This window comes from Leptosomus discolor, chromosome 3 (assembly GCF_034619465.1).
Source record: "Leptosomus discolor isolate bLepDis1 chromosome 3, bLepDis1.hap2, whole genome shotgun sequence".
Taxonomy (NCBI): Eukaryota; Metazoa; Chordata; class Aves; order Leptosomiformes; family Leptosomidae; genus Leptosomus; species Leptosomus discolor.
The window spans coordinates 44,769,431-44,787,376 of NC_141393.1; the positions used below are offsets into that span (position 1 = coordinate 44,769,431).

The following is a 17,946-nucleotide window of genomic DNA, read 5'->3' on the forward strand; positions in this document are numbered from 1 at the left end:
TCTCTTGGCATTGAGACCTGTTCCCCACCTGCCACTTCAAGAACATTCACTGATGCTTGTATGGAAACTGATGTACTTTTATTTGCACCTTTAGGAAAAAGAACTTTACAGGACAATCACAGAGCTACTTGGCTTTTGTAAGGGGGAGGGGCAGGGAACACCTAAAGCTCTGCAACGGCCCCATCAATAAGGCATTGACAAACTGTATAGGAAAGATGGCTGTGACTCAGAACAGTGATCAGGAACTCCTCTTGAGTAAGCATTTTCCAGTGAGGGAGTCTCACAAGGCCTTCTCCTCTTCCTTCACTTCCAGAATCTCAGGGGATTTTAAAAATGGGTCAGCACTGTTAATAACTAGCTCTGTGTAGCCAGGAAAGAAAGCAGGATTTAGGTCAGGAATTTTACTATCCATATCTGGGAGAATGAAACCTCTACTCTCTAGCTGAGGGAGCAAATGCTTGTTGGCCTATTGTGTAAGGCATGCAACTAGGCTGGTCTGGCTCTGAGCTTTGTAGGCCCCTTATATTCTAATTTCTGTCTCTTACTGTCTTTTATTTGCAGCTCAAAGACATGTCCTCACGTACATGGAGGATGCAGTGAGCCAGCTGCTGGAGAACAGAGACGATATTAGTCAGTATGGCATTGCCAGGTTCTTCACTGAATAGTAAGTACATCAGGACGCTGCCAATAGGGCCAGTCTAAGGGGGGCTTTTGGAAACAGGCAGGGTACATGGAGAATGGAGCTGGACACATGCTGATTATGTTGTGAATGCTGGATTTCACTGGGTTAGCCAAGGGCTGCTTGAGCATGTTTCAGAACTGTGCATGGGTTTCGTACAGTTCAGTACCTCTGTTACAAACATTCATGTGACGCTGTCACTTTGGGGAACAAAGCTTTTAAAAGCATATAGAAAACCAAATTCTGCTTGCCTTAATCAGGGTATCAGTATCAAAAGCAGTGACTGCTTCTGGTTTTAGCAGCACACATTCTTCCTTGTTCTGAGTATGAATTCTAACTGTTTTGTCTCCTTGTGTGATTGTTGTCCTGTTGAATGCTTGAACGGAATGCCTCTTCCTCCCTTATAACCTGTGTAAGTCTTTAAATAATGAACATAGTAATTAGCACAGATAATCTCTTCCTACTAATTTGGAAAGATTTTTTGGTGGCAAAAGCTATGTGCTGGTCTTCAGTGTTGATGTTGACTCAGCCTATTGCTGTATGTTTTGCCAACTTGATGATGTCTTGCACAATGTCTAAAACTCTTCCTGGCAGCTTCATTAAAGATCTGTTGGTAATGTGTGTGCTTGCAGTGGTTACATGTTTCTGTTTTTTGATACCCATTTGGAAATCTTTCCTTGCTTCCTTTCCTTTTACCTTTTTTCTGAGGAAAATCAATGTGTAGAGTATTTCACAGCAGTCTCTGTACTACAGCAGTGGAAGAGGATCTCAAAGCATAGGAGTAGCTCGCTTTCTCAGTTGACAACAGTTTCAAGTTTTTTTGTGGGTTTTATTTTGTTTATTTCTGCACGTCAGTGTCCATCTAATCTCCAAATGAGGTCTAACTTGCTAGTTTGATGGATTGGACAACTTGCATTGGATTTTCTTGCCCCGTTTATATTTTCAACTTTTAAACAATTGAGATTCTCACTACTAAGTGAGTATCTAAGATAAATAGATAAATAATACTGCAGCAAGTCTGAGAGGAAATTCTTAAAGCACTTTTTTTTGTTTTTGAGGTAGAGTAACAAGCAGTTCAAGACTAGTGTAGTTTTGACGATATTGGCAGAGGAGGTAAGATATGGGCCATCTTGCTACATCTGTTTGTATAACAGATCTCCTAGGTAGATGGCACTGTAACAAGAAAATATGGTTTCTTGGTAGTGTGTTATCTCGTGCTTTCAACAAAGTACTTTCAGCTTTCACTAGGCATGAATTGTCCATGTTCCAAAATCTGGAAGACCCATGCAAAACAGTATAAAGGCAATTTTACTAGAAGAATTAAACAGCTTGTCAAGGTTGTTTAGTTTTACTGTTAACCTTTCTCTGTAGCTTAGTGTAACTAGAATGCATACTGACTTTAAAAAATGTCAGAAATCTATTTTAGAAGCAAATAATTCTTGATACTATGTGGATTTTATAAGTAGATTGATATTTTTTGTTGTTGTTTATAAAGTATCTTAAGCTCTCAAAAGGCACGCTCTCTTTTTAGACTACCAAAGTTAAAAAAATGCATAGTACCAGGAATGAAACTCTTACTATACAAACCAATGAACATTATACTTGCATGTTCTGAGCAAGTTGCAGTGGTTACTGTTAAGTGAGGGTTGCAGAGAATTAATCACTGAGAGTAGGCACTGGGGACAAATGAAGGTACAACCTGTGCACTTGATTTGATTTGGAATCATGATACTCCATCTAATATAAGTGAGTTTCCACAGAAAGTAATACTGAGATTAGTAAGCTGAAAAAATAGTAAACAAGAGCTTAAGAAAGATAAAGAGCATGACTACGATGACCTCCACCCACCAACAGGATTTCTTTACCTGAGTTGAAGGCAAGGTGGGTCTGAAATACCCAGCTGAAATCATCATACAGGCATCTCTCCAGATCAGATTTGGTTTGTACCTACTTCCAAGCTGACACCTCAGGGCCTTTTCTAAACTTCTGATCATATGTAATTAAAAAAAGTTAAATGCTGAAGAAGAGGCCTTCCACACTTTTTGAAACTGCTCACATTGCTCCTCTATAGTATTTCTTCATCATGACATGATAACTATATTCTTTTCACTTTCTATCCCTCTTCTAAGCTTGAAAGAATAAATAGTAATTCAAGATCATTGTAGCAAACAGAATTGTCACCATAGAGCACAACTTTGATTGACTGAGGTGCTTGAAATCGTGTTTTTCCCATTTATTTTCAAATAAAGATGTGAATTTCTGCAATGGCTTTTTGTTCACATTGAGTGTTCTGTGGAGCTTCTGATTCCTTGAAAGACAGGAAAAGGCTGTATGTTCGTTTTTACTGTAAGTAATATAGAACTAGTCATTCTCTTTTTTTTTTCTTTTTTTTTTTTCCTTTTATAGTATGTCTGGAGTTTAGCAGATCAAACTATCCCTGTACCAAACCACGAAAAGGCTTAGTAATTTTGAGAGCCATGAAAATCTTAAGATTTGAAATGTGGGATTATTTATTTAAAGTGGAGAATAAATGATTGGCAATATGGGTGTAGGTAGACTCAGAATACAAAGTTTCTATTACAAAAGTGTCCCGTGTTCTGGCTTAGTAGATTTCTGTTCATCCAACACAACTGTCAACATTTGTTCAGGCTGTGCTTTGAAGGCTACGCTGCTCTGCCAAGCAAATAAGCTTGATCCTGATTTTTATCTTTAATCTCAGTATCTTTGATCAAAGATAATTTGTGAGATTCCAGAAGGTTTATGTGCACTCTCCCAGTGTTTTCCTTGTTCCTGGTTATTCTAAGTAAGAAGATTGGCGTGTGCATATTTTGAAGTATGCTGCAATGATTTGAGATGAAGGGACTGGGTATTAGGGTGTCCAGTTTTTCACATTGTGCTTTCCCTATTTATGCCTACTTAAAATTAGAGACCAGCCCAGGGTTTAGAAAGCTAGCAGGTAGGCTCAAGCAAGTGACTTTTTTTTTAAGTGTGTATAGGATAAAATAACAACTTTTGTAACTTTTCAGAAATAATGAAGTTAGCGTGTCAAGGACAGGTGTTAGATATTCTCCAAACTCTCAAACTCTTCTCAGATGGCACACTTTTCAGTCGAGTGGTGTTCCATGGACCTCTGTTGCTGGATTCACCACTGAACAGCAGTCATGGCCTTTCCATCATGCATTGCAATGCCACGCCTCACCATGAGTCTCTTCAAATCTTTATGCCAGTTACAACAACTATTTTTATGGGTAATTATGGAAATTTTGTTGGGGTTTAGCTTACCTGAGTGAAATTTCAGAGGTGAAAACTATGTGGTCACGTAGCTCTGTATGGATCAAGCAGTAAGTGTTTTGCAGGCAATGAGTGTTTCTGGTTGTTTCTAGGAAAGGAAATTTGGTACATATTCCACTGCTATCCACAGCCTAGTACTGGGATTGCTGATTGCAGAGGGCTGACCTTCATCTCTACAGTTCTCCTTCCAGAATATTTTTAGTCTTCAAGGATATTTTTTTCTCCCACTTATTCTATTGTTCATTTGTCCCCATCATGTGGACATCTGCTTTCAGTCTTGGGAGTACCTTGAGACTTCCCTCATCTGACTTACTCCTGACTCTTACAGGAATAGGGATCAATCACCCTTCTGCCAATTAGTCCACATCTCTTAGCTAAATGAGTAAAATTACGCCTCCCTTAGGACTAGTCTTGATTTTATAGATATGCTGAAATGCTACTGGTATTTGTTCGTTACGAACCCAAGAAAACTCTGCTCTGCTTTTCAATCTTCATGAAATGCACTCTTGAAAGCCCTCTGTGTAATTACACACTAATGCTGCTTTACTTCTTCCAGCCTAACTTCTGTGCCAACATATCTTAAATGGATGTGTTCCTCCTATACGTTATTTATCATCTTGTTTTCTTGGTCTTTCCTGAACTGAAGAAAAACTGGGCCCCCATGCTAATGCATTTGATCATGCAGAGGGAATGTACATAGCATCCCACTTTATATTTTTTGGGATCTTAAAGGGAGTCTCTATGGCTCTTTCTCACTTCAGCTGGAAGATGCAGTAAAAACCATTTTGACCAGGAGACTTCCTACTAGTAATTTTTGCTTTTCTTTTGTTTCTGGTGAAATGTCTCCCTGACTACCTGCCAGCTGGAGCATGATTGAGAAAGACATCTTGCTTTTAGCTTGCAGATGCAGCACTACTTCCATTGGCTCTGCAAACTGATGTGAGATCCCATTTTTCTGTAAAAGATGTTTCTGCTGGCTGAAACTTGAAGTGCCCCTGCTTGATCTTGTATGACAGTTTGATAACATTTATCTGAGAAGGTCTCTGTGATGACTGTGTTTGTGGGAGCCAGATACTGCTTTTAGTTGTGTGCCTGGCAATTCAAAATACCAGGTCTGCACTGTGTAGAACAGTTGCTTTGTTCAGAGTAATGAGATGGCCAGTGCTATATAGTTTGAGATCCTTGGACAGGAAGATGTTATCATGATGAGAAGTATCAACTTTTAGCAATGAAAATACCTCATTTTCTCTTGCTGTTTGGATTGGCTGGAACAATTTGTTCAACTCGTTCCTTAGGGACAAATATGATACTGCTCTCTTGGCTTTCTCTGGCAATAGCAGTGACAGATGCTTTGGTATCAGGAAAACTTTTGGCTTGTTCAGTCCTGTACTGCTATACAATATTACCTAAATAAATCTATAGAGTAAACAATGTCCTCCTCTTTAAAACAGTCTCGGTACCCTTGAGGGATGAGGCCGGGGGGGAAGGGCAAGGAACAGGACAGATGGGATGCCCATGAGAAATAAGCCACTCACTGAAGACAACTTTAATTGGCAACTGGAAATAAGGTGAATTATCTGCTTATAAAGAGGAGAGATTCTTAGAGCTAGCTTAGAGCCTTTAGAGCCTTTTTTTTTTTTTTTCATTTCTGTGTATGTAGGCCTTATCATTGTTATCATCTTGCTGTCATCTGCTCTGCATCTTTCCCCTTTTCACAGTAACTTGTTCTGTCTTGTTTGCAAGGATAGTGTAAGCTCTTCAAGAGAGAAGTGATATTGTACTGCAGCGTCTAGCATTGTAGAATGTCGAATGTAATCTCCATGCTTTGTACAATTGAAGTATAAACAGCAAAAATAGTAGTGAGAAGGTCCTTAGAGCTTTGACAGGTTGTGCCAGATTCCCTTTCTGAGAGACGGAGCCATTCATTAGAATTTCTCAGTAAGACTGTTTGGGGGAGGGGTGTCGGTTGTTGGATTTTTTAGTGTTAGGTCTGTGTGTTTTGAGCAAATCGGTAGCCTCTGGGAGGTAACAATACTTTCAGGTTCTTACATATAATGTTGGTATTCTCTCTGATATAATCTTATGAACAATTGCAAAAATAATATATCATGTATTCCTCAAATACTCTCAGGATTCCTACATGCCTTCTGCACTAGAGAGAGAAAGACAAAATTATCACACTCAGTGCAAGACTGCACTGAGCCATGCAATTGGTATGAAGCTGGTGCTGTCAGGGACCTAGCTGTGAAGCAGCCCTTTGGGCTGAAAATCTCAGCTGGGATAATGTGCTTGATGGTTCCCGACAGGCTCTTACTTGGGATTCCTTGATCCCTCGGGCACTGCATAAGAGTGCTGTCTGCCTCTCCTTTGCTCTTCAGTTATCAGTGGAAAGAGAATGACTGTATACACTCAGACACAGCACTTGTGCCAGAAGCTCTGAGGAGTAGATTTTGCAGCTAATGTGCCTAAGTTGCTGTGAGAGAGACAGTTTCAAAGTCTTTCTTTGCGGAGGAGATGGATTTACAGGACTGAATTTGTTGATAAATCTTTCTGGGGAATCTATAATAGTTGCGTATTTCTTCACTTAGAGTGTTGCTAATGGACACAAAGCCTTTCTGTTACCTCTACAGAGAAGAGTTGTCAGAATGGGAAAGTCTCTTCCTTGTGATCTAAGTTTCTCCAACCCATATTAGAAATGGGATTTCAGTACTGCCTATCTACTGTGCATGGGGTATGTGCTTTGTATGAGAACTATGGAAAATTTAGACGTTGTGGATAACTTGGTTAATTTGTGATTAAAATTATGTGAATTTCGTCCAGAACCCATAGATCAGGTGGTAACCTGAAGTGTGATGTTGTTATTGTAGAATTGCTTGACAGCAGAAACAGCACTGGTATCTTCATATGACAGGCAGGATCTATGAATTCCTGATATTCTCGGAGTTGTTTCTTTGTAACAAACTTTGCAACAAGTTCTAGCCTGACAAATATGCTGATTGGGATGACTGCTGTTGGGTAAACAGCTGGAATGCATGTATTAATGTCAATAACACACTGATTCTCACTGTACTTTGTACATGTTGCAAATATATTAGAAAAAGTGGTGTTTTCTTCCACATATGTGAGAATCTTACAGGTCAGTGGATATTCAGATGAGCCCAAACCCTCATGAAGGAATGGGGGGGGCAGGGGGAGAGAAGGTAAAGACGCTTTTTGGTAAGCAGGAAAATCGTGGAAGGCTTGTAGCCAAAGGAGTAACATAGAATCAAAGAACATTTACCATTGATGCTGTGTGCGATAATATGCTCCACTCGGGAAACTTAACAATGCTGTTTCGGTGTCAGAAAAATCTAGAGAGCTTTCCATAGCGTACGAATGTTAGCACTTGATATCAGGATCTTTTCAGCACAGGGTAGTTATCTGTAGATAACCCTTCACTTATGCACTGACTTAAGCTGCACTGTGCTCTTGCTATTTGAAGGGAGGCAATCACAACTTCTATATGCAGTGTGGTCAGATTATGATGCTTCTAGTATGCATTCACTGGTGTAGCAGTGCAGTCTTTGCCAACTTCTTTCCTATTGCTTTACATCATGGAAATTACATATTTATTTGTGGTCTTTGTCAGAATAGTTGCAGCAGAAGTGGACTGGCTACCTTCTGGAGACCTTATGTAGTCGAGTGTATTTGTTATTCCTTCTTACAGCCTTGAATGTTGAAATGCAACACAGTTGCCATGAAGTTGAGCTTCCTTTAATGACGGTTAAGCCAATTGCATATAGGCAGTGTTGATAGCTAATAAAACTGAAAAACAGACGTTTGAAATTTTCAAAAAGCCGAAGTCCAGAAACCTGGCAAATGGTACAAGCGTTAGGAGTATGTGTATCTGAGTTAACTGTGTTTGTGCTTTTGCTCTGGGCTAGAGTTGAATGTACTATCCCGTGTCTAGTTTTCGTTCCTAACTTTAGCATAATTATGTTTATGCTTACAATTTTTTTATTGCTTTTCATCATGGTTATTAATGCTACTAGTACAAATTTGGAGATGTATACATGATCCCAGCTGAGAATTAAAATCAGACTTTTGTGACTGTCGTGGTTTGAGCCTACCCAGCTGGCAACAAAAGCCCCCTGCAGCCGCTCGCTGAGGGATGGGGAGGAGAAAATGCAACCGAAAAGGCTGGAGGGTCGAGAAAAAGGACAGGGAGGGCTCGCTCACCAGTTATGGTCATGGGCAAAAGACAGACTCAACCTGGGGATAACAGGATACATTTAATACAAACAACCACCACCATTAAGGATAATGAGAGATACCACCAGGTCGTAAATACAACACACCTTCTCTCCCCAACCTCTCCGGGCTCAGCTCTGCTCCCTCTTCGCCCCCAGCAGGGCAGGGAATGGGGGTCACAGCCCGGCCGGCACAAGGTGTCTCCAGGCCCTCGCAGCCCTCCCCTGCCCCACCGCAGGGTCCCTCTCACGGCACAGCCCTCCGTGAACTGCCCCAACGCGAGTCCTTCCCGCGGGGCCGCAGCTCCCCAGAACCCCCCAGCGCGGGTCCCTCCCGGGGCTGCCGCCCTCCCACCGACGGGCGGCTCCAGCGCGGCCGGAGTCGCGGCTGCTCTGGGCCCGGTCCCTGCCCCTCCGGCCCGGGGCACTCCGCTGGCTGCAGGGCGACCTCTGGGCCACCGCTGGGCTCCAGGGGCTGCAGGGGCTCAGCCGCCAGCCCACCGCGGGCCGCAGGGGAACCTCTGCTCCGGCACAGCGGCCCCTCTCCTTCCTCACTGACCGGGGTGTCCGCAGGGCTGTCTCTCTCCCACCCCCCTTCTCTCACCCGCTCACCTACACAGACAGACAAACGAAAGCGGCAAGAAACGACTTCTTTCACTCTTAAATAGTTACTCGCAGAGGCGCCATTGGTCTGGCCTTGGCCAGAGGCGGGTCCGAAATTGGAGCCGGGCGAGCTTCTGGAAGCCTCTTACAGGAGCCACCTCTGTAGCCCCCTCCCCCTCTACCAAAACCCTGCCAGTCACCAAACCACTACAGTGACACACTTCAAATGTGTAAATTTATTCTTGAAACAAGTCTGGATGATCTAGGGAGACAGGGAAAAGGACAAAATCCTACGGTTTGCTGAAAAATGATCTCTCTGATCTTGATTAGAAGGTAATAGAGAAGTAATTTTTCTTGGTTATGTGCATTTGTGATACAGTTTTCCTACTCGCAGTCCATCCTACTGTCTGCATTTGGCAGTACAACAAAATAGATACGCAAGTCATTGCTGTCACTAAGAAAATCTTTAAGAAGCCTTCTGTATGTGTGCTTTTTGCGGTTATTATGCCGTAACTCATTTCCTCAGTTGGGTATTTCATAATGCCCATCATGTCCTTTTTTAAGATGCCACAGAGTCTTTGGTTTAATTTTATTTTCTCCATCAGTTTACTTGTTTTTAATATCTGTGGTATTGGGTAGTACCTGCCTTATCCCTGTTCTTGCATTTCTGATCACAAATCTCTGCTCTGTTTTATTTTGTATTCTTGCCTAAGTGAAAGGGCTCTCAAGTCAGAATTGGTGAACTGTGTCAATCTTCTATTGTTCGTCTTCCACTGAGGAGAGGTCTGTAGTAGAGCTCACCATGATGCAAAATAGATATTCAATGCTGAGATCATCGTTTGACAAGCATCTTTCTCCATCATTCTGGAAAAGAGTTCAGCTGTGCTTGCTGAATCACTGTGTTAGAATATATAGGGAAAAAATGGGAAGGATAAATAGTGACATCCACAACAGGTGTACTGGGACTATTTACAGTGTTTTGCATACAATCTGCAATGTGTATATAAAGCAGTAATCTCTTTTCATGCTTGGTCACATGCTGTAAGGATCAGATTTCCTGCAGCTTCTGTGAATGTTTTGAAGAAAACTGTTTTAGTAATGTGAAGTTGGCACCTAGAATTCAGTAGAACTGCACTAGAGAATAGCAGATTTGGAAAAACCTAATAATGTAGGAAGTTTGGTACACATTGGTGTGTTTTCCCTTATTACATGTTTAGATTTTTTATTTATTTATTTTTGAGAATTACAAGGGATAGTTTCACCATTTTCTGTTAGGAATTTTTTTTTTTTTTGGAACATACTGTTTGCTCCTATGAAGTTCTTGATGTCTCAAGCTGTGAGAGAACCACTGCTGAATACATGATAGCTTCATCAATAGGTATACCTTTCTCTGCATTACTAACTCATATGGTTTGGTTCTGGTTTTAATGAAGCCTTTTGGCTTGAGTCTGGGCTACTATGTGTACATAGGAGATCAATTTCAGAGGAGTTCTTGGCTTAGGTCTATCTAAGCTTTTAAGACTTTCTATTAAGTTGGAATAAAGTAGTGAAGGTTGAGGAACACTTTATTTTTCGCAGAAATATCTTTAAGAAAAGATGGATCAGAATTGAGGTTCGGGATTTTTTTGGTTTTGTGGTGTTAGAAGGACTTTTATTTTCATTCTTAAGCTGTAAAAGGTTGTGGTATCACAGAAAATCTTGAGGAGCATTTCTAATTGCCTTGCTAAGAATACGGGTGTTCCAATATGGACAAGGCAAACAAATGTAAAATTTTTTTTAAATTGGATATGCCAAGCTGTAAAAATCAGCAATGCCTGCAGCAATGGGTTAAGATCTCATAATAGGATCCCTTATCCTTTACACATAAAATTCCTTAACTGTCTCTGCGTCCTCATGAATAACAAACCACTGAAAGTCTTGTAGCTTGCCTGAAAAATGCATTTTTAAAACTTGGTTTGTTCTTCCTTTTCTTAAAAAAAAAAAAAAAAAAAAAAAAAATAAAATTCTACTTACTAGAAATCTGGATGTCTTCAGACAACCTAAGACTTTCTGTGCTGTGTAGTGTTGAAACCATACAGATTCTAGAATATATTAGCCTTAGAGACTTTCAGTAACCTCATGTCCTGCAAAATTAATCCTATTGTGTATCTTCAAATGAATTAGACAAACTGTAGTTGGTCAACACTGTAGCCAAGCAGTTCTACTGAGCACAAAGTGGTTTAGCTAAGCAATCTCTAAATGCAATTAACATTAACGTCAAATGATGAAGTTTCATCTATATTAAGGAATTTTGGCAAGGTTCGTTTGTTGCCATGATGGAAATACTGGAAGCTGTTCAGTCTTTGATGTGCTATAGTTCTTGCCAAAGCAGCTGAATAGGTGAGAGAGTTGTAAATTTTTTTCTTCCTCTGAAATTCTTCAGTCTAAACAAGACTGAAAAGAGCAAATATGGCAGCTGCATGCATGGCACCAGTATTGGATCTCTTTGGAACAGTCATTAAGTTACATTTCAGTAGTTCCTGGATCATCACAGTCATAGTGTAGTTGTGCTGCTACCTTTTAAAATAATTAGACGTCTAATTTATAAAACATGGAACTGTCTTACAATAAGAGATACAAGGGACTACGTGCAGAATGGAAAAAGCAGACCCTTACTTGTGCTTACACTTTGGCCTTAACTTTCTGAGAAGCCAGTTTGCCTTCACTCAGAATTACACTTTGATCTCAGCAGTACAGGATGGGTGGGTTATTCAGTAATTTTCAAATTCATGCTCCTCCTTCAGTGGACACTGACATTTTGGTATCAAAATCCATCTCCAGTCAGTGTCAATTCCATAGCTACTTCCAGAGTTGTTGTTAGACTAGATGAAAACTGAACACCACCTTGAGTTGCTTGTATTTTTAATAATGTTTCTCTTCTTTGTGCCATCTTCTCACCCTTGCCACAGATTCACTGCATGGTTTTTGTAGCATCTTGCAGCTAGTGAATAAATTCCATAGTGTAACAGGGAGAGCAAAAATACATCTGTTGGTTAATAAAGGAAGCTAAAGAATGGAGATCATGGCTGTATGATAATAAAGCTTACTGAGGGGTTGAATCTCCCATACTCTCAGCATATAGGTTATAGAGCAGTTTAGTAAGGAATTTTCTTCTTGCCCCCAAATGGTTGGTTGGACCAGTTTGAACAAATACTAAATACATTAGCTAGAGGCTTAGCAGCTTTCTTTGTGTAGTTATAACTCTGGATTTTTTTAATTATTTATTTATTGGGGCGGGGGAGAAGTCAGAGGTTTTTGAGGGAAACTGGGTAGCAACTTGCAATGATCTCCATAAAACTAGTTACAATGGTATTCATACAGCTGTCTCTGTTGTGCACAACTCACTGTGTTTTCTGCTGTAAAAACTAAATCTCTGTTTATACCAGCAAGACCTTTCCATGCTCACTGAAACACCGTGTGGTCTGAAATACCACCTGATCAGACTGAAAGAGCTAGTCCTGGGTGATTGATGCTTATCTCCGAAGGCTTCTTTACTTTTCCCTTAAGCACTTTGGAGGGCTTCTGCGGGGCTGTTTACCATCTTCCATTATATGCCCTTTCTCATATTCCTGAATACTAGGTTTCCCAGCTCATAACTCTAAGAAGAAGCTTTATTTCAGAGTAGAAAAGGGCCCCAATATGTGGCCTATTATATCCATATCAGCTTGCTTACCCTTTTCAAACAGCTATTGTGTTTTAATAGGGCCCTGCCTGGCAGGGGGAGTCCTTAATTCCTACTGTATAAGAATGGCCAGCTTGAGTTACAGCAAACTGCAGGATGCTGCTCTGATCAAAAGGCCCCTGTTTTTAGAAATCCCTGCCTGCCCTCCTGTTTGCCTTTTTTTTTTTTTTTTTTTTTTTTTTTTTTTTTAAATCTTGGGCTAATGATTCAACTGATTCAACATAGTAAGGTTGTTTTAGCTTTTGATTTCAAAGCTTCAAGGTGTTAAATTACAGACCTAACATAGGAAAAATTAAGGGAGGGGGACTCTAAAAAGATAAAGGGATTACGGGTAATAAAGAGGAAGCACAGCAACCCCTTTAATCCTTTCCTTCTCCAGAATCTGTAGGCTGGTCTCCGAGGGTTTGATTTGCTACAAAGCAACATAAGAAGGCTTGTTCACTGCCTACTCTGAGCTGTGTCACAGGTGCTGTGGTTCATTTCCTTTCAAACAGTACTTGGGATAATCTCTGTACCACCTGTATTAACTCTGCCATGAATACAGAGATTCCTGAGCCTATACCAAGAAGCCTGAAAACAAATCATTAAAATGTATGTCCCCCCTTTATCTCTTTCCACACCCTTCAGCTGAAATAAACTTGAGTGGGTGAGACAGAAAGGATCTCAAAAAATCCAGTCTCTGTGTTTGCAGTGTTACACCACCCAGTCTTGCCAAAATGTTTAGAGTGTTAATGATTTCCTATCTGCCTGGTTGTTAAAAAAGGATTTTTCCTTAAAGCCAGTCATCAGGAGTAACTTTCAGCATCTGTTTCATCTTAACACCGCTAACACATTTCAGAGGAAGTGCCTAAAAAGCACTGCTATAATTTCATTAGAGGAAGGTACTGATTTCCTTGAGGCTGATTTCATTGTCCCAAATTTTACGATCAATGAAATTTTAAAAAGGACTTGATACAACAGCTTTGAATTGAGGAATGCTTACACTCCTATGCTACTTTCCAAGAGGGATTGCTAAAGAAACAATCCAATGATTGGTCTAAATATTGAAAGTAGTGTAGTACACTTAAACCAATACGTGAAGAATAGAATGATCTTAAATTAAACTGTGCTTGTGCAGCGGTAAAAATCATCACAGCAGTGAAACTGGGATTATATTTTTTTCCCAATGGAGCCTACAGTTTTAAGTGTTCCCTCTCAGGGCTTGTTCAAGGCAAGGTAAACCTCACTTTGCAATTTCAAAGCATAGCCTTGGGGTAAGTGTGATTGGTCACTTGGGGATGCTTTGTGTGTGGAAGAGTTATTTAACAACAGAAATTGCCTGGGTTTTAAGGCCTTTTGAATTTCAGTATTTTCTATTGCTAGAGCTAGTTCTTTGTTACCCATTGTATCATAGTCTCTAATCCTAATACTCCTGATTATCCCTACTTACTGTGCTTTGGTTCACACCATGAAGCAGTCTCGGAGCTTGTGACCTAGGTTCCTTTCAGATGGAACTAAACTGGAAGATGTGTTCCAACTGCAAATGAGCATTCAGCCCATGGGACCAGACTAGAGCTAGTCCAGAGTGTGTTTCAAGAAAAAACAAACCCTGAGATACCCGTAATGTTGACATCAGGTCCTCTGCACTGTTTCTGTCCACAGATGTCTCAGTCTAGACACAGCCTCCATTGTCAGCTTTGCATTTGAGACTACCTTATTTTTGCTTAAGACAGTCAATTCTGTTTTAATGACTTAGACACCTGTGTAACTGGGAAGAAAAGCAGTGTGTGTGCGTGTAATTGTTGATGCTGGAGAAGCAACATAAGCCTTCAAAGTGATTTTCTTCCTTCATCGTGCTCTCGATGGAAAATGCAAGCAGTAATGCTGTAAGTTAAGGAATAATGGTCCATGTTCTTTGTTTTCCATTTAGTAGAGGAGGGGTCCTGTGAACACATTCAGCTCTTTGCATGGTAACCAAAGGTGACACCTGCTAGGGGGACAGCAGGGTCCTGGCAAGCTCTTCTGTTCTTCTCGGCCCCTTCTCTTGGGGCTCTCACTGCATTGTGCATATTTGGCTTTGCCTGAGTTCAGCAGGCAGAGGCTAACTACTGTAAGTGGGTTTCAATTGGGATGTTACCATAGCATCCTGGGACTTTTACAATCTATTTGGAAGTCCAAAGGTTTGAAAAGAGTGCTTGAAAGTTTCTGAACTCTGGCAAGTTGCCGAAATGTAATTACACAAAAGACAAAGCCTTACTGAAAGCAGCTCTGTTCAGAGAAGCAGCACCTGAGTGCTAGAGTTCCCAGCGTAGCCATTTCTGAGAGCTAGGGCTGTTTTGTCACAGTCTCTTCCCAAAACTTTTATTCTTCCTCTCACGTGCACGTGGCATCTTACAAGCATAGACTGGGTGTGCTGCAAGATGCAGCTTTCTCAGCAGTGGTGTTGGAAGAGACTCTGTTCTGTGGTTTGGCTGCTCTGGGGCATGTAAAGGAAAGTGAAAAAGTAAGCATCTTGAAGTCCCTACTATAAAAGTTTCTTTAGATCTTCCCATCGAGTGAGAACCTTGCTTTATTTTTCTCTCATCTTTCTCCAGAATATTCTCACAAGTGAATGGGAAAAGCTGTTTTGTTAATGGAGTATCCAGTTGCGTAACAGTTCTTGTGTGAAATAGGAGTGTTTGCAGTGAACTGACGTTAACTAATGAACATTCAGTTCAATTTCTAGTCTCAGTTTCAGCAAGACAAATAAAAGCAGTCATTAGTAACTTTTGTTAATGTTCTAATTTGGCGACTCTGTTTACTGGTAATGTAGAGGGCTGGGGCAGCCATTAGGTTTGTGATAGGAGGCTTGGAGACTTGGAAGAGTTGTTGAAAGCTTTCTTCTTGAAGGAATCTCTTGCAGATGGCTGCATGAAATGCCCAAAAGGGAGAAAGGAGAAGTTAACCAGAGAAGTGAAAAATTATTTTCCCTGCTTCTGGATTCACAAACCCATTTCTAAATGTTTGGGCGGCAAACTAATACCTTGTTGAGATACACTAGTTTGTTCATAAGTCTTTCTTCAGCAAATGTGCTGATAAGCTCTGGCCACCTAACTTTGCTAAGGGTATACAAATTGTTCAGTGCGAGGAGGGCAGATAGAGGGAAGACTGAGCAACCCTAAGGGAAGAATGTTTGAGCTAAGTTTGTTGCTTTGCTGTTGATATCTGTCTTACTTAAGCCATTCCTCTGAGACTGCAGATTGTTTCATTTTTGTGTTCAAAAGAAACTGGAAAAGACATCTGTTCGCTTGTATGTAAAAATCATAGGTAAGGTGTTGGTTGCAACTCCAACAGCTTTGAGTTGTCACCATTTCTTTTTCTTCCAGAAGGGTTTACCTGCAAGCCGTTACTCTTGCTGCATTACGCAACTTCACCTCTGGGCAATTGCTAAGGAAAAGGTGGTCAGGTAATTTTTGTACTGCCCATCTATCCATGATAAAGGAATTTCAAAATATATAGTTTGCTCAAAATATATGGTGTTTATGCCTCTTGTAGTGATCTTGACCCTGCTTGAGAATAGATCTGTTGATTTGGTTTGGGGCTGCTTGCTGGATAGCTCAATCAAGGGCTGGCTCCTTTGAGCTGAACCCTTGCAACTTATGAAAAGGAATTTATTAAGTAGGGTCTCTGAAATGCAGCATCTTAACTGAGGTAAAATTCTGACTCCCATGCTTGTAGACTTTAGCTTTTGGGGAAAAATCCTTCCATTGTATAAACAAAATCTTACTGCAAGAAATAAGGAATGAAAGAAATATTGTACCTCTTTTACTCAACTAGCTGACAGCACTGGGCTGTCAGCACATCCAGGTGTGCTGATGTTCCAACATGTCTACCCACTCTTTTAACTGAGTAAGTAACAACAAATGATATCATACCCTTCTCCCTGGTAGGTTTAGAGCCATCCCAAGCTGAAAAGGCAAGTGACTTGAGTTTTAACTTATTAGAACTAAGGAGTAATATAGGAGGGCTCTCTGCTGTGAATTAATACTATGTTAGCTTTGTCTGGACCTTTCCATTACAGTTGTGCCAGGATCTACTTCCAGAAGTTGCATGTGCTGTAGTTGTTCTGAGCAACATGATTTGGTGCATTTAATTGTATCATTGTGCCTTCATCTTCTTTCTCTTCCTAAATGTCTCCCTTACGTGTGTCATGTTTCTGAAAGCTGCCTTCCCCTATTACACCAAGTTTCTTCTTTTTAATTCATATCTCTCTTTTCTCCATCAGCCTGTCAAATCATCATCAAAACAATGCAAATCAGAAATGAAAAAAGTCTTACAGGCTGTGGTTTGGGATGAGAAGATCTGAAATCCCATTTCCAGCTTTGTCACAGGCATCGTGTTGGACTTTATGCAAGTTAGCTTCCCCTTACCCTGAACTTGTTCACTCTAAGGCAGTGAGCTATAGTACTTTGTAATGAATAATCTTTACTTACAACAATAGTCATGGGAGCCCTTTATTGTAATTTTGGCATATTTTGATCAGGCATATGATTTATTTATTTTATTTAATCTCTTGAGACAATGGCTGTGCTTTCCTCTGGTTTGTACAGCACTATTGAATGAATAAGGTTTCATAAGTATGAACTAATATATTTGTCCATGGTATTTACAGAAAGAGTATTCCTAATTCCATGATTCAAGAGTCATGAGTGCTTCTTAATCGTAAGGTGATTGTACTTATTTTATTTGAGTTGCATTTCTTTCTGGGTATGATGGCTAGAAAGAGTGGTCTGTACCTAACTTTAAACACATGACAAAAAATCCCATTTACTTGCATGTCTTTGAGAACCGGGACGTTAAAAACCAGAAATTGCGATTATTTTTGGAAAAATTGAATTGGCTTCTCCACACCCCCCCAAGTTGTTACATGACTTTTAAATTTTGCTCGACTCTGTCTGGTATAATTTTATCTTTCAAATGTGAGACTTTTCTATACTATGAAGGATAAAGTGATTTACACTATTTATATTTAAAGAGCTGATCTAAAATTGCAAACTGAAAGGGTTCATGCTGGCCACTGGATTTTGTCTGTTGTGACAGTGCTACCTAAGGAGAGATTCTGCTGTGATGAAAGTAAACTTGTATCTTTTCATTAATTCTCTCCTATGTGGGAGAGTTAAGCTGCTGTCCCAAGTGAATGTTTTTAATGATCTCTCTGGAGTGTTTGAAGGCTTTGTCCCACTTGCAGGATGCAGAGTGATATGCACAAAAACGATCTTTGAGGCAACCCTGTCAATATACCTTTTGGTATATAATGTTCGTATTTGCATTTCTATTGTTCTTGCATGTTGAGCTTTACCATGCCCAAAGGAGAGCTTCTTGCACTTCAGAGAAACCTCTTTAAGACAAATGTTTATTATAATAAGTTAGCCTAAAGTGCTTACAACTCAACTGTAAGAAATTTG

General features: G+C 40.3%; 1 protein-coding gene across 1 annotated transcript in view; it reads left to right on the forward strand.

Moving 5' to 3' along the window:
* The first annotated feature begins 215 nt into the window (after positions 1 to 215).
* CSTPP1 (centriolar satellite-associated tubulin polyglutamylase complex regulator 1) overlaps positions 216 to 17,946 on the forward strand; it is a 78,444-nt gene continuing 60,713 nt past the window's right edge. The window contains exons 1-2 of the mRNA XM_086462998.1: positions 216 to 255; positions 562 to 664. Of these exons, the coding sequence (XP_086319124.1) occupies positions 216 to 255; positions 562 to 664 (143 nt within the window). The remainder of the gene's footprint in view (positions 256 to 561; positions 665 to 17,946) is intronic.